General features: G+C 64.1%; 3 protein-coding genes across 5 annotated transcripts; all 3 read left to right on the top strand.

The window, feature by feature from the left end:
- The first annotated feature begins 275 nt into the window (after positions 1 to 275).
- SPAG5 (sperm associated antigen 5) lies at positions 276 to 9025 on the top strand. Of its 3 annotated transcripts, XM_039563072.1 has the most exons (23): positions 276 to 420; positions 601 to 696; positions 901 to 2843; positions 2926 to 3118; positions 3672 to 3764; positions 3874 to 4008; positions 4307 to 4426; positions 4667 to 4759; positions 4906 to 5040; positions 5158 to 5251; positions 5334 to 5427; positions 5515 to 5596; positions 6011 to 6144; positions 6444 to 6609; positions 6758 to 6932; positions 7046 to 7117; positions 7262 to 7385; positions 7654 to 7765; positions 7968 to 8048; positions 8134 to 8277; positions 8425 to 8499; positions 8686 to 8766; positions 8848 to 9025. In XM_039563072.1, the coding sequence occupies exons 1-23, from the start codon at positions 397 to 399 to the stop codon at positions 8953 to 8955; spliced, it is 4374 nt and encodes a 1457-aa protein (XP_039419006.1). In that variant the 5' UTR covers positions 276 to 396; the 3' UTR covers positions 8956 to 9025. The 3 variants fall into 3 exon arrangements, with proteins under 3 accessions (XP_039419006.1, XP_039419005.1, XP_039419004.1); XM_039563071.1 differs by lacking the exon at positions 276 to 420 and having other exon boundaries at positions 427 to 696; positions 3877 to 4008; XM_039563070.1 differs by lacking the exon at positions 276 to 420 and having other exon boundaries at positions 427 to 696.
- A 1906-nt stretch (positions 9026 to 10931) lies between these two features.
- ALDOC (aldolase, fructose-bisphosphate C) lies at positions 10932 to 14754 on the top strand. Its single transcript, XM_039563016.1, has 9 exons — positions 10932 to 11037; positions 11963 to 12085; positions 12170 to 12381; positions 12472 to 12526; positions 12600 to 12760; positions 13235 to 13318; positions 13404 to 13578; positions 13659 to 13858; positions 14250 to 14754. The coding sequence occupies exons 2-9, from the start codon at positions 11974 to 11976 to the stop codon at positions 14343 to 14345; spliced, it is 1095 nt and encodes a 364-aa protein (XP_039418950.1). The 5' UTR covers positions 10932 to 11037; positions 11963 to 11973; the 3' UTR covers positions 14346 to 14754.
- Positions 14755 to 15193: 439 nt separating this feature from the next.
- On the top strand, positions 15194 to 19163 carry PIGS (phosphatidylinositol glycan anchor biosynthesis class S). The gene is made up of 12 exons (XM_039563015.1): positions 15194 to 15299; positions 15395 to 15534; positions 15608 to 15719; positions 16094 to 16183; positions 16317 to 16408; positions 16540 to 16738; positions 17014 to 17156; positions 17247 to 17361; positions 17565 to 17710; positions 17827 to 17927; positions 18263 to 18473; positions 18572 to 19163. Exons 1-12 carry the CDS (start codon positions 15254 to 15256, stop codon positions 18845 to 18847), a joined length of 1671 nt encoding a protein of 556 aa, XP_039418949.1. The 5' UTR covers positions 15194 to 15253; the 3' UTR covers positions 18848 to 19163.
- Positions 19164 to 19639: the final 476 nt, after the last annotated feature.

The raw sequence follows: 19639 nt of genomic DNA, 5'->3' as shown, positions 1-19639 counted from the left end.
GGGGCAGGTCTGGGGCTGTGTGGGGTGGTTTCCCCGGGGCAGGCGATGCGGGAGGCCCAGGGTCGGGGGTTGCTGGGTCCGTCTGTCCATCCTGGTGTCCGTCCGTCTGTCCGTTCCCCCGGCGCCTCACACCGCGGCAGGGGGGGCGTGGCCATCGGCTAAAGCCACGCCCACTCCCCGCCCGCCGCCCGGGCGTGGCCCCGCCCCAACGGTCGCCCCGCGCGGTGACGCGCGCGCGGCGCAGCCAATCAGAGCCGCGCGTGGTTTTCAAACCGGCGGCGCGCGGGCGGCGGCGGGCCCGGGGCTCGAACCCGAACCGGCGGGCCCGGGGCCCAGACCGGGAGCGGGGCCGCGACTGAGAGCGACCGGAGTCGAGACCGGGAGCAATCCCGGACCATGCAGCGCGCCAAGACCCCCGCCGTGAGTGCGGGCCGGGGCTGGGGTTCGGTTTGGATGTTCCGGCGGGGCCGGTTGGTCCCCGAGGGGGCGGCGGGTCCGGTGCGGTCCGCAGCGCTTCCGGTATCTCTATGTGTATGTGTGTGTGTGTGGTGGGGGGGAGCTGCCGGTGCTGCCGCCGGTGACCCCCCGGTCCCCCCCCAGGCGCAGAAGCGGCCCCGGCGCACCCCACTGCAGGAGCTGCAGCTGGGCGCGGACCGGACCAGCCTGACCCCCCTGCTCCGCCGGCTGCGGCTCAAGGTCGGTGTGCGGGAGATAACGGGGAGGGCTGCGGTGTACCGGAACCGGGGATGTTGGGGGGGTTAGATGGTACTGGGGCAAGGGGAGGGCGGGCGTTTTTACTGGAGTGGGGGAAATGGGGAGACCGGGGAAAAAGGCTGCGGGGTGCAACGGGAAAGGGCAGGGCTGTCTTGACCCCCCCTTCCCTCTTAAAATATCCTGTAGGACCATGACTGCGCCACCCCAGCGTCCTGCGCCCGGGGCTCCCGCAGCAGTGTCACCGCACCTTGCACCCCAGGACCCCCGCGAAGTGCTACCCTGGGCCCTCCCAGCAGCACCACCCCAATGCCTTGCACCCCGGGGACCCCCAGCAGCACCACTTTGGAGCCCTCCAGGACCTCCACCCGTGGCCTCAGGACTCCCACCCTTAAGCCTGGTGCCTCTGAGGCCCCCAGCAATCCCACCCTTACGCCTGGTGCCTTGGAGACCTCCAGCAGCACCAGCCCAGAGGCCCCTGGCAGTCCTATCTCAGTGTCCAGCATGCCAGAGCTCCCTGACAACACCATCTCAGCCCCTCTGTGCAGCCCAGTCCTAGGTCCCAGCACCTTGGAGCCCCCCAGCAGCACAGTGCCAGCCTCCCTGTGCAACTCCATCCCGGTCCCCAGCACCCCAGAGCCCCCCAGCAGCACAGTGCCAGCCTCCCTGTGCAGCTCCATCCCGGTCCCCAGCACCCCAGAGCCCCCCAACAGCACAGTGCCAGCCTCCCTGTGCAGCTCCATCCCGGTCCCCAGCACCCCAGAGCCCCCCAGAAGCGCTGTGCCAGCCTCCCTGTGCAGCTCCATCCCGGTCCCCAGCACCCCAGAGCCCTCCAGCAGCGCTGTGCCAGCCTCCCTGTGCAGTTCCATCCCGGTGCCTAGCACTCCAGAGCCCTCCAGCAGCATCATTCCAGTCCCCTTGTGCAGCTCCATCCCAGTGTCCAGCACCCCAGAGCCCTCCAGCAGCATCCTTCCAGTCCCCCTGTGCAGGTCCATCCTAGGATCCAGCGCCCCAGAGAGCCCCGGTAACACTGTGCCAGTCTCTCCACGCAGCTCCATCCCAGTGCCCAGCACCTTGGAGTCCCCTGGCAGCACCATGTGCAGCCTTGTCCTGGGACCCTGCACCCTGGAGTCCCCTGGCAGCACCACGCCAGGGCTCCCCAACATCATTAGCTCAGTGTCTTGCAACCCAAACTCTCCTTGCAGCCCTGCTCTACCACCCTGCAGCTCTGGGTCCCCTGGCAATGCCAGCACAGCCTCCTGCACCCCAGGGCCCCCTGGCACCAGCTCCACCCCGCAGAAAGCTCCTTTCCACGGGTGGCGAGCAGCACCTGCAGACTTTTCTTGCAGCCCTGTGGCCTCCGAGCCCCCGTCTGCAGATGGGAGTGCTGGTCCTCTGCATTGCCAAGGCACCCCTGAGGGAGCCGAGTCCCCCGCCCCTGTCCCCCCAGAGCAGAGCCCACCTGGCCTCCCTCCCATCGAGGCAAGTGGGTTGGAGCCTGCTGGGTCAGAAGCCACTGTCACCCCTGTCACCTCACCTGAACTGACCCTGGGTGCTGTGTCCTGGATGTTGCCGCTGGTGTGGCTGGAGAAGACCCTCAACACCTCATTCCTGGTGGAATCCCTGCGGCACAGCCTGCCCCTCCGCAAGCCACAGCAGGATGCCAGCAGCAGTGTCACCCCCGTGCCCACCGCGGTTGCCAGCACCAGCACGACCCCAGTGCCCACAGTGGTCACTGGCACCAGCATGACCTCCATGTCTGTGGTTACTGGCACCAACACGACCCCTGTGCCCACCATGGTCACTGGCACCAGCATGACCCCTGTGCCCACTGCAGTTGCTGGCATCAGCACAACCCCAGTGCCCTCCATGGTCACTGGCACCAGCATGACCCCTGTGCCCACTGCAGTTGCTGGCACCAGCACAACCCCAGTGCCCACCACAGCCATTGGAACCAGCATGACCCCGGCGCCCACTATGGCCACAGGAACCAGCATGACCCCGGTGCTCTCCATGGCCACTGGCACCTTCATGACACCTCGGGATGTGTGGGAGAGGAGCATGAACACATCCAGGGGAAGCATGCCCTGTGCCAAGGATAGTGCTGCTGAAACAGACTCCCTGCTCTGGCAGTAAGTATGAGGACATGCCCCCCTGGATGGGGTTGTGGCACCTGTGAGCTGTCCTTGCCCTAAGCCCTCTCTCTGTCCCCAGCTGTCCCCGGGAGCAGCTGAAGACCCTGCCTCGGGCAGAGCTGGAGGGGCGGCTGGAGAGCACCCTCATCATCATCGAAGCCCTCTCGCTGCAGCTGCGTGACTGGCAAGAGAGCCAGCGGCTGCGGCCTGGCGTGGGGCCGGCCAAGCAGAGGGACGCGCTCACACAGACAGACATCACCCACCCTGAAGGGGTAAGAGTCCTCTCTGAGGTGATGCCACCCTGTTCCCCGCAGCCTTGGTGCCGTGACAGTGTCCTTGTGCCTCTGGCAAGACGGTGACCCCGTCTGGGTTGGTGGAGCGGAAGTAAAGCAGGGCTGCTGCATCACGGCATCACGCGCCCGGTACTGCATTGTCATGCCTGGATCAACCCGCTGAGTTTGCTGGATTTGAACCCTCGTGGGGGGAAACATCCCTGGCACTCGTGGGGGGAGGATGGGAGGTGTTGTGGCTGACGAGCTCTCGCTGGCCCCAGGGTGGAGCGGGGCTGGTGCGAAGCCCCCTCTGCTCTGGTGGATGCCCTTGGGAGGAGGAGATCTACTGGCATCTCTGCCTCGAGCTGTGGAGGAGAACGGAGGCTGTGCAGTGGCAGTGGGGAGCAGAGCGGGATCTGGAGCTGGGTGCTGTGGGCACGGTGGCTGTCACTGGCAATGAGTATGCCAGGTCTCAGCCACGCAGGGCCCATGCATGTGCCCGGTGCTGCCTGTGCCAGCTGCTGTAACACTGGTGTCCTTGTCCCTTCCCCAGAGCACCTGGAGCAGCCAGTGCCCCCTGTTCCAGGGCCTCGCAGATGCCGCCTTTCAGAGCTTGCAGGATGAGCAGGGAGCCCTGGCACAGGAGGTGAGCTCCTGCACATCCCTCTGCTTCTCCTTTCCCCTGGGTTTTGGGAGACCTGTTGGCACACATGGCAGCTGTACCTGGTGCCTCATGGTGCTGTTTGCTCCCACAGCAGGAGCAGGAGAGGGCCCTGGTGTCCCACTGCCAGGCTGTGCCTGAGAGTGCTCCCAGCAAGTTGCAGAGCTGCCTGGAAGAGCGGGATGCCATCAGGCAGCGAGTGGATGAAGCCCTACGAGCCAAGGAGCAGGTAAGGGGACAGCTGTTGTGGGATCGAGGTAGTCTCAGCTGTCCTCATGCCTTTGGCGGGACATCCTGCATCTCTGCCCATCTCTGGAGGTGAGGATCTCCCTGGCACCCCAGAGGAAGAAAATCCCAATGTGGAAGGCAAGAAGTGCTGTGCGATGGAGCTCTCTGGATGTTTTTTTGGCATGGGCTGTACCCCCCCTGGGAGCAGGAGTCCCAGGCTGATGCAGCGTGCAGGGATGGCTCCTGGGAGTTTCCCCTTATGCGACAGCATGGTTGGAGCAGCATCCTTTCCTCTGCAGGGATATCTCTTCCTGGAGGCTTTCTGTGCCCATGCCAGTGCCCAGATCTGTGCCCGTGACCAGAGCCTGGCCTCCCAGCAAGAGCTGAGCATGCTGCTGGCCCGTGCCATCAACCTGCAGGTACTGAGTGGGGTGCTACCCCCAGCCACCCCACACTGGATCAGGGGCTGGAAGGGCATCCCCACGTCCTGAGCTTGGGTGATGCTCTGCAATGGGCTTGGGTGCACCAGAGGTTTCCTGGTGCTGCTGCTGAGAAGCTGCTGCAAATTCGGCCTCGGGGCTGGCACTTGCCTCCCTTCATGGCCATTAAATGTGGTTTTTCCACCACGGCAGTGCTGACTCATCCCTCCTACCCTACAGACATCCCTGTCTGCTGAGGCACAGACTTTCCGGGAATTCTTAGATGTCACCTTTGAAAATCTGGAGAAGGAAAGGAGAGCCCTGGATGAGGAGGTGAGCGGTGTCCCATGGGGGGCTCAGCCCCTCGCTGCCCAGTGCCCTGGGTGCTGTGACCTATCCCTGGTCACACAGCAGGGCAGTGCCACCAGTGCCATGGCAGTGCCACGCTGAGCTCTGCCTGGTGCTGTCTCCCTTCCCAGCGGGAGCAGACGAGGGCCCTGGTGTACCAGTCCCATGCCATGTTGGAGCGTGTGCCTGGCAAGCTGCAGAGCTGCCTGGAGGAGCTGGCTGCCACACGGGAGCAAGCAGAGGAAGCTCTTCGAGCCAAGGAGGAGGTACAGGGGTGCCCAGTGCTATGAGATGTCTGAGGCACGGGGTGATTTGGGGCACCCCTTGGTGCGAGAATACCCCATGGAGAAGAGTGCCCCAGAGCAAGCACCGTGTCTCCACAGGCATCCTGCCAGCTGCAGAAGACCGTGGTGGCTCTGCAGGACACAGAGGCTCAGCTGGAGCAGCTGACAGTGGCCAACTCTCGCCTGGGCAAAGGTGGGGGGGGTGACATGGGGGCTGGAGCTGCCTCATCCCCACTGCCCCTGTCCCCCCTGGCTGACAGCTATGTCCCTCGCAGACCTGAGCTCCGTGATGATAAATCTGGCCAGCGTGGAGCAGGAGCGGGATGCGCTACAGCAGGAGAATGAGAAGCAGTGGGAGGAGATGGCCCAGTGGGTTTGAGCTCTGATATCCTGAGCCCCTCCCCACCTCTTGACTCCCAAAACACAGCATGCCCTGATCCCATCCCATCCCCACAGGCTGGCGCGGGAGAGGAACTCCCTGCAGCAGGAGTGCAAGGAGCTGTGCCAGGAGCTGCGGGAGGCCACCGAGTGCCGGGAGGTAGGAGCTGCCTGACCTTGCCCGTGCTGCCGGCCCCCATCACGGCCTCTCCAGGAAAGCTGGCAGATGGCCAGGAGCGGGATTAGCCCTCCTGTGGAGGGGGGATGAGCTTGCGAGGGCGGGTGGGTTGACATCCCGCACGTAGCGCAGCTTTTCATCCTGCCCGGCAGGGATTCCCAGGGAGGGGGCTGGGCAGCTCTTGGAGATAATTTTCCCCTGCAGGCATGGAGCCATCCCCCAGCCTGTCCTGTGTCCCCAGTAAACTGGTTTGTAGGGTTTGGTCTGCTGGGATAAAGCTGCCCCAGATTAGAAACAGCACCCTGGGGCATGGGAGGGTCTGTGCTGAGGGTCCCGGTGAGCCCCCTGGGATCTCTGTTTGGCTGCTCACGGCTGTGTCCCCCCACCCTCTTACAGTTCCTGGATCAGGAGAACCAAATGTGCCGCACGCAGCTGCTGGAGGTGGAGGCCAGGCTGAACTCCACGCTGGCCACGCTGCAGGAGCGTGTCCTGCAGCACGAGGAGCTGATGGAGTCCCACCAACGCCTGCGGTACCGCCCCACTCACCAGCTCCACTCAAACCCCTCTGTTTTTGGGAAATCAAGCCCTTGCTGGGTGTCAGAGGGGACATTGTGACCATGGTCACTGCTGCCCCAGCCAAGTGTGGTGGTCCGGGTGGGTGGGGGAGGCTGTGGGGAAGCCCAGCAGATGCCATCTTGAGGGAAGCTGACTAAATCTGTGGGACTTGCACCGTTGCTGGTTCACGATGAGAGGCAGGCATTGAAAATGTCCCCATCCCACATCAAGGAAGGGAAATGCTGCTCCTGCTGAAGCTCATGCTGTCCCACAGGGAAGAGCAGGCTGCCCTCAGCAAGGAGCTGAACAGCACCAAGGCCGAGCTCGACAGCTTGCAGAAAAAGAGGAACAAAGTTTCTTGGTGCTCCACGGACATTATGGAGAGCAAGATGCGGTTGCAGGAGCTTGCTGACTGCCTCAAGGCTGCTCTGGAAGAGCAGGTAGGAGCCCTGTGCTGGAGACAAGGACAACAGGGTGGCCCAGGGGGTCACATACCCGTGACTCTCCATGGCACGGCTTTGAGACACTGTGCTTGCTGGGGCAGTCACAAGCTGCACTCTGGTGCTCTGCTCTCCTTCCCCTCTGAAGGATGATGATGATGCTCCATCGAGAAGCAAAGCCTGGACCCCGGGCCCCCGGACCCCGGGCTGGCAGACACCGCGCCGTGCCTGGACCCCGGCCTTCCGCACCCCGGCGTGCTGCACCCCGCACCACGCCAGCAGCTCCTCTGTGGGCAGTGTCCTGAAAGCTGAGGCAGGGAAAGGTGAGGTGGCACCTGCTGCTCTGGGTTTTGGGGAGTCCCAGGATGGGGATCATTCCCTCCCATGCTGGGGGATGTGCAGGGCTGGGCACAGCTGCTGTCCTCTCTTCTCGTAGATGCCAATGAAACCACCAGGAGTGGGAGTAGAGTTGCCAAGGACAAACTTGCATCCACACCAAAGCCGATAGGTATTGGGGCTGTCACCCTGTGTGGGACCCTGCTCTGAAGCTGCAGGGCTGCTGTGCAGAGGGATGAGCAGGCACACCTTCCTCTGTGTGCCCTGGGGCTGATGTTCCCTCTGTGTTGTTCACGAGACTCTTTCCTGCTTGCAGACCCTGAGGACACTCTGCTGGACAGCGTGAAGGAGCTGAGAGCTGTGGTTTCCAACCTCGCCATGCTGAGCTGCCGCATCCAGGAACTGGAGCAGAGCGAGTTCAGGGCACTGCAGACGGAGATGTGAGTTCAGTGGGGGCTCATGTCAAGGGCTGGGCAGGGGCATCACTCTCCTGGGCATGGCCTTTCCTGCAGGCAGCCTGCCTGGGTCTGCCTCTTGCCCCAGCCCTGGATTAGACTTCTCCTGCCATGGCAAGATGGGCTTTTTCCATCTGGCTGGGCTGGACCAGGTGTCTTCTCTCACCACAGGCCAAGTGGGATGGCCAGGAGGGGGTTTGGTGCTGTGCTCTCCTGTGATCCCCACCTGCTCACCACCACTGTCCTCTTCCAGCTCTGACCTGCAGCTCCGCCTGGAGACAGTGACAGCTGAGAGCCAGGAGAAGGTGGATGCCCAGGCTGCCACCATCGCCAAGCTGAACAAGGCGCTGAGGACCAAGCTTGAGGTGAGCCAGAAGTGGGCCAGAGCTCACCCCAGGGCAGAGCCGAACTAGGACGGGCGCTGATCTAGGACACAGAGAAATCTGGTGATGCCCCATGGGTGCTCCTGGCTTGTCTGACCTCCTCAAACATGAGAAAACCCGCTCCAGGGTGCTGGGGGTGGCCAGGGCTGGGCACTGTCTGACCCTGCTTCTTCTTCCCTGGCAGAACGAGAAGGAGCTGCAGGACGTGGTGAAACAGCAGGAAGAGAAGATGTTTCAACTCATCGACAAGAGTGGGGAAGTCACGGTGTGTGATGGGGCCCGGGGGTGGGCAGCACCCTTGGGGGCTGCCGGCTACAGGACCCCTCTCGTCATCCCCTCTTCCCCCGTAGAGGCTGAAGGCAGAGGTCTCCCAGCTGAAGCGCTCGCTCCAGCACGCAGAGACAGAGGCCAGGGTGCTGTGGGAGGAGATGCGGGGCAAGGAGCACCAGGTGGACACTGCCTACGTCCAGGAGCGGGTCATGCTGCGGCGGGAGGTGAGGCCGGGGAGCTGCCGGGCTGAGGGCTCCTCGTGTCACCCCACCATGGACAAGGAGACCTCTTCAGACCTTGCTTCAGACCTTGCCCCCCCACCCCAGAGCTTTACCCCACAGGGATCTCAGCCAGGCTTGCTCCTTTTGCAGGTGGATAAACTGCGGCTGCTGCTCCTGGAAAAGAAGGATGAGAATCTGCAGCTCACTGACAAGTACCTGGAGCAGGTATGGGGTGCCCCAAGGGGCTGCCCTGGCTCCACTAATAGAATCAGAATGGTTTGATTTGGAAGGGACCATAAAGATCACAGAGTTCCAACACTCCTGACGTGGGCAGGGGTCCCCTTTCCCTTCTGGCCTGGTCCCTGTCCAAGTTTGGAGCACAGTCCTGACAGGCATCTCCCACCACCACAGGTCCGAGGGCTGGAGATGAAGCTCCATCATACCCAGAAAGTGCTGAGGACCCATGAGAAGATGCAGGAGAAGATGAAAGAGGTGAGATTTACAGTTCATCGCTCACCCTTGCTGTGACTGCAACAGCACCAACCCAAACACTATTGCTGCTGCTGTCCCCAGGTCCTGTCGGCTGTCCCTGAGGTGGCTCTGGGCTGCCAGGAGCTCCAGAGCCTGCTGCGCTACCTGGGCCTGAAGCCAGCCAGCAAGGAAGCTGCCGAGCCGCTATAGCCTGTAGCCTGAAACCTTTCCTGTTGTTAATGTTGTAATTATTTACTGAATAAAGTCGTGTTGGCTTTTACCCCGCCTGGTGTGTGCATTCAGGAAGCTCCTGGTGCTGTGGGTGGGGACAACTTGTCCAGCCTGTGCCGGTTGCTCCTGTTCTGTCACGGGGCTGTGGGCACAGCTCCCTGCCACCCCCAGGGCCTCTCCTTGTTGGGGGACACGTCCCCTCCCCCCTGCCAGTGCTTGCTCACAATAAGGGACCGCGTTCCCCAGGCTCCCACCCTGCGGCCTCGGCAGCAGCCGGAGTGCCCGGGCTGAGCCAGCTTCCCTCCCCTGCTCCCCGCTCCTCCTCCTGCCCTAGATTCCCTCTGTGCCCTGCTCCACAGGGGCTCGTCTGGATCCTGCACCCCATCATGGGGCTGCGGGCATGCACCTGTTGCGTGGGAATTGTTCCAGAGGCTGGATCCTGCACCTTATTGTAGGGGTGGTTCCAGAGGCTGGATCCTGCACCCCCATTGTGGGGCTGTGGGCACATGCCTCTTGCATGGGGACGTTTCCCCCTCCCAGCCTGGCTCTAGCACACAGCATCCCATGGCTCAGCCAGCGCCGGGAGCTCTGCCAGCTCCTGCTCCCAACCCCCCCCCCCCGGCCCTTGCTTGGTCCCTGCTGCTGCATGGAGGAGGGGGGCTCCCTTAGGGGGCTCCTCGGCCTCCCAGAACAGCTCCAACCTCACCTCCCTCCTTCCATGCTGAGGCAGCTCCTGCGGGATCTCCCTCCCGGTGTTCCTGACCCCAAGGATGCTCCCCACCGCCACGGGGACCACGCGGTACCTCCCTCCCCTGCGCTGGCCCAAAATAGCAGTGCTCCAACAAGTGCTCTGGTTTTTAATGGCCTCTTTCTCCTGCCCAAGGGGGGGGAAATCACCTTCCCCTGCCCTCTGCCACAGCCCTGCCGCTCTGTGTGGGGCGGGTGCCGTGACACGCCGGGCGCTGGCACCGATTTACCCGGGCAATGTTTGGGGCTGTGCTTCTATGTCCTGGGTGTGTGGGTGGCTCGCAGAGAAGCAGCACTCGCTGCTCCCTGGCATTGCCTCCCTCCCTTCTCTGTGACCCCGCTGGGTCGGGTACAGCCCTCCGAGGTTGTGGGGGGCCCCCCGGCTCTGGGATGCAGGGAAATGTGCTCCCTTCTTTGGATTAGGGCCACGCAGGGTGGCTGAGCCTCCTTTTACGGCGGGATTCAGCACAGCGGGGCCCTGGCAGCCGTCCCCGTGGGGCGAGTGGGGACACTGGTATTGTCCCTGTGCCGGCTGCGGGTGGTTTTTTAGGGAAGTTGGTCTCCTGTGAGTGTCCCCACCCTGTCCTGGACGGTCTGGGGCTCAGTGCTGCTGGTCCCTGGGCACAGAGGTGACCCAGATGGGGTATCCTGCACAGTAACAGTGACCCCAGCCTGGGGGTGGGAAAAGGGGGTCCCTGGTCCAGAGGTGATGAGGGGAAAGTCTCTGTTCCTAACTGGTAATGGGAATAGGGGGGCACAACGCGGGGGTGGCATGGAGGGATCGCTGTCCTTAGTTGGCAGTGGCAACAGGGGGGCACAGCAGCGTCCCCAGCAGCAGCAGGGGGCTGTCAGAGGTCTCTGCCCATAACCAAGCAGAGGGGTGGTGGGACAGAGGGGTCTCCAGCAGCAACTGGAGATGGCACAGCGGAGTGCCTGGATGGCATGGGGGGCCCTGCCCATGACAAGGGGTGACTCAGCTGTGTCCCTGGGCGGTGGCGGGGAAACAGAGGGGTCCCCATCACCGGCAAGGCGCTGCCAAGGGGTGGCACAGCGGGGTCTCCAGCCTGGGATTGTCACCTTAGGGTCACCAGGAGCGCGCGGGTTGTCGCCGGCGGAGGGGCACGACCCCGACGGGGGTGCTGGGGAAGGCGGGGGGGCGCGGGCGGTGGCGGGGGCGGGCCGGGGCGGGGCGGGAGGCCGGTCCTGCCCGGTGCCGCCCCACCGGTCACGTAGCTCTGCGGCACCGCAGCCACATTTACCGCGGGGCCGGAGCGCGCAGCCCGCAGTCCGTGCTCGCCGCCGCCGCCCTACACGGTACGGGGGAGCCGGGGGTCAGGGAGAGCCGGGGGGCCGGGGGGAGCTGCCGGGGGGGCAGCCGGGGGGTCCCGGCGGCGGGAGGCGGCAGTCCCGCCGAGCCTGCCGGGTGTCTCCGTGCGGCATCCCGGGGGTCGGTCCGCGCTGGGGGGCTTCAGGGCAAAGGGACCCCCGGGCATGGGGGTATTGGGGGTTTGGGGGGAGCCAGGATACTCCTCCTGCGCTGGCGGAGCTGAAGCCGCGATGGTGCCGGCCGGGGGATCGAGCGCCCCGGCTCCTGGGGGCATCACCGGCCCCGCGACGGCGCCAGCCCCGGGGTATCGCCATCCTCGGAGTACCCCAGGCTTTGGGTACCTCCATCCCCGGCTTGTGCCGCCCTGGGGCGGCTCCGTCCCCCATTCCTGGGCTATTTCCGTCCCCCCGGTATTCTCATTCTTGTGTTATCGTCATCGCCCGCGTAATCTCCCCGCGGGCTATTCCCGGCTATGGAGTACTCCATCTCCGGGGTACCCCAAACCCCGGGTAACTCCAGACTCAAGTAGCGCCTCCCTGGGCTCTCTCTATCCCCTTTTCCTGGAGTATTTCCGCCCCTCCGGTATCCCCATCCCCGGGCTGTTTCCATTCCCCGCGGGGGATTCCAATCCCCAGGGCACCCCCATCCCGGTCCCCTCGTGTCCTGCGCGGGTCCCCGCGGAGCTGCGCTCCCTCAAGATGGCTGGGCTGGGGGCGGGCTGGCAGGCAGCAAAATGGCTGGGAGCTGCCCGGCATCCTCCACGATCCCTGCCACGAGGCTTACACAACGTGCCCTGGCCGGTGGGGCCGGGCTAGCAGCCCCGTGGGGGTCCCCGCTCCCCTTGGAAGGGGCTAGATGTGGTTTCGGGGTGTCGCCCCGGTGGTGCGTGACTCAGTCCCCGTCCGCTCGCAGCCACCGCCACCATGACGCACCAACATCCCGCGCTGACGGCCGAGCAGAAGAAGGAGCTGTCGGACATCGCGCTGCGGATCGTGGCCCCGGGGAAGGGTATCCTGGCAGCCGATGAGTCCGTAGGTCAGTTTTGGGGGGGGAAATGTGTCCCGCCACCCCTTTTCCCCACGCTGGGTGGAGGCTGACGAGGGTGCTGGGTGCCCGCAGGGAGCATGGCCAAGCGCCTCAACCAGATCGGGGTGGAGAACACGGAGGAGAACCGCCGGCTGTACCGCCAGATCCTCTTCAGCGCCGACAGCCGGGTGAAGAAATGCATCGGAGGCGTCATCTTCTTCCACGAGACCATGTACCAGAAGGCTGATGACGGCACCCCCTTCGTGCAGATGATCAAGGACAAGGGCATCGTCGTGGGCATCAAGGTGTGGGGTGTGCCCGGTGGGTCTGTGGGGTGCTGAGGGTGCTTGGAGGGTGCTGGTGGGGCTCAGCACCACCTTCCCCTCATTCCACAGGTGGACAAGGGTGTTGTTCCTCTGGCCGGGACTGATGGCGAGACCACCACGCAGGGTAGGTGTAGCAGGGGCTGTGGGGTTTGGGGCAGTGGGGTTTGGGGCTGTGGGGCTGACACGCTGCCCCGCAGGTCTGGATGGGCTGTGGGAGCGCTGTGCCCAGTACAAGAAGGATGGGGCAGACTTTGCCAAGTGGCGCTGCGTGCTGAAGATCAGCGAGCACACCCCCTCTGCGCTTGCCATCATGGAGAACGCCAACGTCCTGGCCCGCTACGCCAGCATCTGCCAGCAGGTACCTGCCTGCTGCCATCGCCCCACGGGGTGGGCAGTGACCTGGAGGATGGTGTTGACCTGTGTGGGCAGGTATTGCCCCACGGGGGTGGGCACAGATCTGTGAGGCTCAGCACTGCGCCTGTGCAGTGATGATGATCCCTGGGGATCATGCCCAGCAGCTGGACATAACCCCTGTGTTGGGTAACACCTCACGTGGGTGGACATGCCTTGTGGCATGGGCATCACCCATAGGGTCAGGTCAATCCATGGGGCGTGGCATTGCTGTGTGCACCTCACAAACATGGACATTATTCCATGGGGCCGAGAACTGACCCTCCCAGGTTAGGCATCCCCCCATGGGGCTGGGCATCTCTGCCAAGGGGGGCATTGAGCTTCGGGGCTGAACATCACTCCCCAGGTCTGGGCATTGTCCCATGTAGCCATGAGGCTGGGGGATGCCCAGGGGCATCACTGTGATGGCTGCTGTTTGCAGAATGGCATCGTGCCCATCGTGGAGCCGGAGATCCTGCCTGATGGTGACCACGATCTCAAGCGATGCCAGTATGTGACGGAGAAGGTGAGTGCTGGGGTGGCAGCAGGGTGGGCACCGTGCTGTGCCATGCCATGCCATGGGACTCCATCATGCTGCCTGTCCTCCCCAGGTGCTGGCAGCTGTCTACAAGGCACTGAGCGACCACCACGTTTACCTGGAGGGGACCTTGCTGAAGCCCAACATGGTGACCCCCGGGCACTCCTGCCCCACCAAGTACAGCCCCGAGGAGATCGCCATGGCCACTGTCACCGCTCTGCGCCGCACCGTGCCCCCAGCCGTGCCAGGTACCAGCCGTGGCATGTGGCACAGACCAGGAGGGCGATACCCTGTGTCCCCTCCTGTGCCATAACCCTACTCTCCACAGGTGTCACCTTCTTGTCTGGGGGTCAGAGTGAGGAGGAGGCTTCCATCAACCTCAACGCTATCAACACGTGCCCGCTGGTGCGGCCATGGGCCCTCACCTTCTCCTACGGGCGGGCGCTGCAGGCGTCGGCGCTCAGCGCCTGGCGTGGGCAGAGGGACAACGCCGATGCTGCCACCGAGGAGTTTGTCAAGCGTGCAGAGGTGATGGGGGTGGCCCTCCTGGGAGGGGCATGCCAAGGGCTGCGTACCCTGGGGTAGTGGGGACACCGAGGACTGTGCACCCATGGGAGGAGGGGTGGCTGAGGACCATGTCCCACAGGGTGAGAGAAAACACCAAGGGCTGTGCCCCTTGAGACGAGGGATGCCAAGGACCATGGTCCCCATGGAAGGGACACAGTACTGTGTCTGTAGGGGGACAGTGAGGGTTGTCTCCCTACAGAAGAATGAGGGGTGCCAAAGGCCACATCCCTGGGCTCTGCTCCCCAAGCACTGTGTCCCCATGAGCTGGGGGACCCTGAAGGCTGTATCCCCAGTGACTTGGAGCCCTTGAGTGACACCCCAGAGTGACCACTGACCTTTCCTTCCCCTGCAGGTGAACGGGCTGGCAGCGCTGGGCAAGTATGAGGGCAGCGGGGACGACTCGGGGGCCGCCGGGCAGTCCCTCTACGTGGCCAACCACGCGTACTGAGCCCCGGCCGGGCACCCCACCGGCCCCGGCCCCCGTCCCGGCCCCCTCCCCGCCACTGCTCACACCCCGCTTCCACCCCAGCCGCCCAGGGGAGCCGCCACGCGGGGAGGGGAAGGGGGAGAGCCCCACGGGCCGGCCCCACGCCGTGTCCGCTGATGGAGCGAGGGGTCCGGGTCAGCCGGGCCCTGGGGGGAGCCACCCGGGTGCCCCTTTGGCCGGGGGCTCCGGCCGGGCCGTGAGGGGAGGAGGGCAGGCCGCGTGGGAGGCAGGAGGGGAGGCCTGGGGGTGCCCCTGCCCTGCCGTAGCTTTGCAGTCCTGGTCGCTGCCGCCCTTGGGGCGCCTGTGTTGTGTTCGCCATGTGCACCCCGTGTACCAAATAGCCTAACAACGAATAAATGGTAGAGACAGCGCCGTGCCGCCTTTTTCCTCGCCGCGGGGCACCCGGCAGCTCTGTGCCCGCCCCGTCCCTCCCGCCCGCTCCGGGCATCACCGGCAGCGTGTTGTGCTCCCTTATGCAATGAGCTGTGTTGGGTCTCAGCCCTCCCACACACATCGTGAGGCTCCGTGAGCTTGGAAGAGGGTGGGTGGGTTCCCCCTAAGAGACACGAGGCGGCTGAGGAGCTCCTGTCCCCGCCTCTCCGCGTCCCTGTCCCGGTACTCGGCACTACCCCGGTGTCTACCGCGCTCCCACGCCCCCACGGCCGCGCCGCCACGTGTCCCTCCGCGGCACTCGTAGAGGTTAAAACCCGCCTCCTCAGGGCCGATACGCGTTCTGATTGGTTCTTCTGGCCGCCCGTCTGTTCGGCCGCGCGGCGCACGCCGCGCCTATTGGCTGTCTTAGGTGTTGTGAGCTCTGATTGGCTGGGCTGGGCGCAGGGCACGCTGCCCGGCTGGGCCAGGAAGTGAAGATGGTGGCGGCGACAGTGGCGGCGGCCATAGCGGCGGATGAAGCAGGTACTGGTGGGTTTGGATGCCCGGTGCTTGTTCGTTGTCTCTCGGCCCTCCGACCCCGGTCCTCGGGGAGCCGGTGCTGAGCGCTGTCCCCGCAGAGCGGGCGCGGGGGCGGCGCGCCGCCCTGTCCTTCGCTACCATCGCCGTGGTGCTGGGGCTGCCGCTATGGTGGAAAACGACCGAGACCTACCGCGCCGCCCTGCCCTACGCGGACATCGATGGGCTCGGCCAGCAGCCGGTGAGCGCCGGGCGGGCCCGGGGGCGGCAGGTCTGGGGGCTCGGGGGCCCGGGCTGACGCTGTCCCTGTGCAGGTTCAGCTGGTGGTGCCCATCGCCGTGGTCTTCGGCACGGGGTCGGTGCCCGCGGACCTGCCGAGGCCGCTGCCCTTCAGGGACGTGCAGGAGATGGAGATTTCCGTGAACCGTGAGAGACCTCCTTGTCTGTCCCTGCCCCGTCTGCTCCTCTTGGGTGGCCTCGTCCTTTCCCGAGGGGTCCCAACCTGCCCGGGACCCCAAACCCCCTTTCACCAGTACCATCCTGCCCTGAGCTGGCGGTGCAGGGAGCACTGGGGAGACAACAAAGTCGCAGGGTGCTACAGAGAAGGGACCAGCCCCATTGCCTAGGGATGGGGATGCCCAACTACCAGTGTGGACCAGTGATGCTACGTGCCATAGTGGTTCACCCTGCTGGCACCTCGTACTGTGTGTCCCCCTGGGGCTGTCCCTTGTTCCTGTGAGCACCAGGCTCCTGGAGGGGCCTGGGATCAGCAGATTCACTCAGGTTTTCTGCCCTTGCAGTGAGAACCAGCGTCATGTCCCGCTATGAGATGCTCTATCGCAGCACCACGGGTCAGGAGGAGGCAGCGCTGGCTGCAGCGACTGCACGAGGTATTGGAGCAGGGAAATTGCTGGGGAGCTCCTCTTCCCGAGGTTGGCTGAGCAGAGAACACTGCTTTGTCTCAGAATGAGATGGGGATTGGAGTGAAATTCCCAACCCTGCCAGTGCTTCCGTCTTCCCCAGAGGCTGATGCTGCTCTGCACCCACTGCAGGACACCACGTTGGGCTCTCTAACCATGTATGTGGTCCCTGAAACCTCCTCTCTCCTGCCTCAGGTAGGGAGCAGCACCCTGTGGTGCCAGTCTCTGCGTCCTTCACCCCTGGGAGGTGGCATGTGTCACAGGTGGCACTGTGCCATTCTCAGGGTGCTGCTCCCAGCCCTCACCCCATCCCATCCCATCCCCAGGGCATCAATGTCTACGTGGGGAAGCACCGCAGTGCCCTGGTGAGGGCTGGGGGGAGCCTGGCTGCCCTGCAGGCCCAGCTCCGGGAGGTGACACAGGTGATGTCCTTCACGGCCAGCTCCATCGCCGCCGCCCTCTCGGACCGTGTGCCTGGTGGTCAGCTCCGCCCTGATGCACGGCGGTACCTGAAATCCAGCCTGGGTATGGATGTGCCCTCCATCCCTGTTCCCTGGCCTCGGGAAAACCTTCTGTCCCTGGGGAAGATCCCATTCCTGCTCTGCTTGTAGCATCCCTGGATGTCTTCTGGGCTAACAGACCCCTTTGCCTGTAGCAGTTGCTCTGGGCCAGGGTTGTGCTGTGGTTGCTCTGTTGGTGTGACCCCACACTGGTGTGGGCCAGGGAGGAGGGGACAGGCCCTGCTGCTCTTGGGAGCTCTGTCACGGCCTCGGTGCCTCATAGGCTGCAGGTCCTTGCAGGGTATGAGATCACCTTCAGCCTGCTGAACCCTGACCCCAAGTCCCACACCGTGGACTGGGATATCGAGGGGGCTGTGAACCGCTACGTGAAGCCCGTCCTGGACAAACTGAGCTTGGTGGCCAACTTTTCTGTGGATTCACAGGTGAGGGCTGGGAGAGATGGTGGGGAAAGCCCAGCCCTGACCTCCCTGGGATGCGCTCCTCTGCTGGCAACGTTTCTTGTGTGCCTGCAGATCCTGTACTACGCTGTCCTAGGAGTGACACCACGCTATGACAAGGAGTCCTCCAGCTTCCTCCTGAGTGCTCACAGCCTCCCGCACGTCATCAACCCCGTGGAGGCCCGGCTGGGTGAGCACCATGCTCATGGCTCGCTGGGATCTGTCTCATGGGCCCAGGCTCTGCTGAGGGAGAGGGGACAGCTGTGCCTGTGTCCCTTTTCCCCCCAGCCCATGTGAGAGCTTCCGGGGGTGCTGTGAAGGAGGAGCTGGGCTGTGAGCTGCTCTTGCTGTCCCTGCCAGCCACAAGAGTTCTGTGACTCTGTGCCACTGCAGGCTCCAGTGCTGCCTCACTCTACCCCGTGCTGAACTTCCTGCTGTACGTGCCGGAGCGCTCCCACTCCCCCCTGTACATCCAGGACAAGGATGGAGCCCCAGTGAGCACCAACGCCTTCCACAGCCCCCGCTGGGGCGGCATCATGGTACGGGAGCCATGGGGGTGCTGGCAGTGCTGGGACAAGGTGGTGCCTCCCCATTCCCAGCTGGTGACCCTGCTGGCCCTGAGGCCCCAGCTATGCCTTGCTGACATGTTCTGCAGGTTTACAACGTTGAAGCCCCTGCTTCCCCCCAAGCCTCCCTCCCTCTGCATGTGGATGTGGACATGGCACGAGTGATGGAGGTTTTCCTGGCCCAGCTCCGGTGAGGATGCTCTCTTCCCCAGGCCTCTGTGGAAATCAGTGGGGTCAGAACAGGCTGTACCCAAACAGCTTGTTCATGCCACCCTCCGTGGGCTCTGGGAGGCTGAGGGTGGTTCTTTGTGGCCTTTTGAGGTGCTGGCTACTGGCCATCGCTGCTCTGTGGCCAGGGGTGCTGGCACATCTCCTGTCTCCTCAAGTAGGAGGCTTGCCTTATCCTGCCCCACATCCAGGAGGCAATTAGGCAGGACTGGGACTAAATGCAGCAGGGAAAAAGAGCAGGGAGCTCATGGGAATGCAGGCCTGTGATGTGGGCTGGGACTGTCCCTTTACTCCCAGGTTACTCTTTGGGCTGTCTCGGGAAGAGGTGCCCCCCAAGTTCCTGCTGGAAAGCCCAGGGAATGAGGGGCTGGCTGACTGGGAGCTGGACCACCTGCTCTGGGCCCACACTGTGGAGAACATCGCCACCGTGTCCACCACCCTGACCTCACTGGCCCAGCTCCTGGACAAGATTGGGAACATTGTCATCAAGGACGATGTTGCCTCTGAGGTAGGGCTGGGGCACCCTGAGGTGGGGAGCAGAGGGGGCTGAGTGTCCTTGTGGTGCTCCCTGGCCAGGGACTGACCCTTGGTGTTGTTCCCACACAGGTGTACCGGGCAGTGGCCTCAGTCCAGAGCGCTGTGACCGAGCTGTCCCTGGGCCACCTGCACGCAGCTTTCCAGGCCAGCAAGGAGGCCGTCACCTCCTCGGAGAGGGCCTTCTTTGACCCATCTCTCCTCCATCTCCTCTACTTCCCTGACGACCAGAAATTTGCCATCTACATCCCGCTCTTCCTGCCCATGGCTGTCCCAATTCTCCTGTCCCTGGCCAAGATTGTCCGGGAGACCAGGCAGCGTACGAAGGAGCCCACCAAGATGGACTGAGCCATGGTGCCCTGGCGTGGGGCTGTCCCCACCTCGTGGGGTGGTGTTGTCACAGACTCATGGCCCAGGAAGGCACCCCAGGGCCAGGCCTGGCTGCTTGGCTTGGGTGTGCCAGGGCCAGGATGCAGGAGTGGGAAGAGAGGCTCCTTTGGGAGGTGGGAGACGGTCTTAGTTTGGGTGCTGAGCCCTCCTACACCCGCAAAGGCAGAGAGGGGAGGGAAGGGGCTGCTTGTGTGCACCCCCGGCCTGGTGCTGTATTCAGAACAAGCTGCTGTGTAAATAAAGAACCCCCCGTTCTGTGGGGGGCTGATGTGGGGCTGTGTGAACCTCCTTTAGCCTTTTAGAGGGTACCTATTGCCTTGCCGTCCCCTGGCCCAGCTTTCCTGCCCCCCTTCCACTGCTTTATGGGGTCTGGCTCCTGTTTTATGGGTATTTAGCCAAAAATACTTGACTGGGGAGGGGGGACAGCTCCTGGGGGTCAGTTACTGGCGTCCATCCCATCCAAGGGTGCAGAGCCCCCAGGGCCAGCCCCACCTTAGTGGGGTCCAGCTCCTCCATTGTGTGTCGGTCTGAGGGAGGTTAGGGGCGGGTGTGGGGTCTGTCCCCACCTCACCTGCGCTCCAGGGGGGGCTGACCCCCATGTGGGGGTGGGGGTCGCAGGACGGGGGAGCCCTATCTCCTCCAGCAGAAAAAGCTTGCCCTGAGCCCCTGGGACCAGCGTGAGAGGCCGCTTTCCTTCTCTCCCCTCGTTCCTCCCCCTTCCCCGGAGCCGGGCGGTGCTGTGCGGGCGGG

The sequence above is a fragment of the Corvus cornix genome, chromosome 19 (assembly GCF_000738735.6).
Source record: "Corvus cornix cornix isolate S_Up_H32 chromosome 19, ASM73873v5, whole genome shotgun sequence".
Lineage (NCBI taxonomy): Eukaryota > Metazoa > Chordata > Aves > Passeriformes > Corvidae > Corvus > Corvus cornix.
Note: the sequence above shows the minus strand (reverse complement) of the source record. Positions and strands in the feature narration are given on the sequence as shown.

Excerpts from the sequence above, each read along its gene's own strand:
- SPAG5 (XM_039563070.1), top strand. The coding sequence starts at position 454 with ATGTTCCGGCGGGGCCGGTTGGTCCCCGAGGGGGCGGCGGGTCCGGTG. Across the intron at positions 4,760-4,905 it reads GGAGAGCCCTGGATGAGGAG|CGGGAGCAGACGAGGGCCCT; the intron begins GTGAGCGGTGTC and ends CTCCCTTCCCAG. Across the intron at positions 5,041-5,157 it reads CTCTTCGAGCCAAGGAGGAG|GCATCCTGCCAGCTGCAGAA; the intron begins GTACAGGGGTGC and ends GTGTCTCCACAG.
- ALDOC (XM_039563016.1), top strand. The coding sequence starts at position 11,974 with ATGACGCACCAACATCCCGCGCTGACGGCCGAGCAGAAGAAGGAGCTG. Across the intron at positions 12,086-12,169 it reads GGCAGCCGATGAGTCCGTAG|GGAGCATGGCCAAGCGCCTC; the intron begins GTCAGTTTTGGG and ends GGGTGCCCGCAG. Across the intron at positions 13,579-13,658 it reads CGTGCCCCCAGCCGTGCCAG|GTGTCACCTTCTTGTCTGGG; the intron begins GTACCAGCCGTG and ends TACTCTCCACAG.
- PIGS (XM_039563015.1), top strand. The coding sequence starts at position 15,254 with ATGGTGGCGGCGACAGTGGCGGCGGCCATAGCGGCGGATGAAGCAG. Across the intron at positions 15,535-15,607 it reads ATGGGCTCGGCCAGCAGCCG|GTTCAGCTGGTGGTGCCCAT; the intron begins GTGAGCGCCGGG and ends GTCCCTGTGCAG. Across the intron at positions 18,474-18,571 it reads AGGACGATGTTGCCTCTGAG|GTGTACCGGGCAGTGGCCTC; the intron begins GTAGGGCTGGGG and ends GTTCCCACACAG.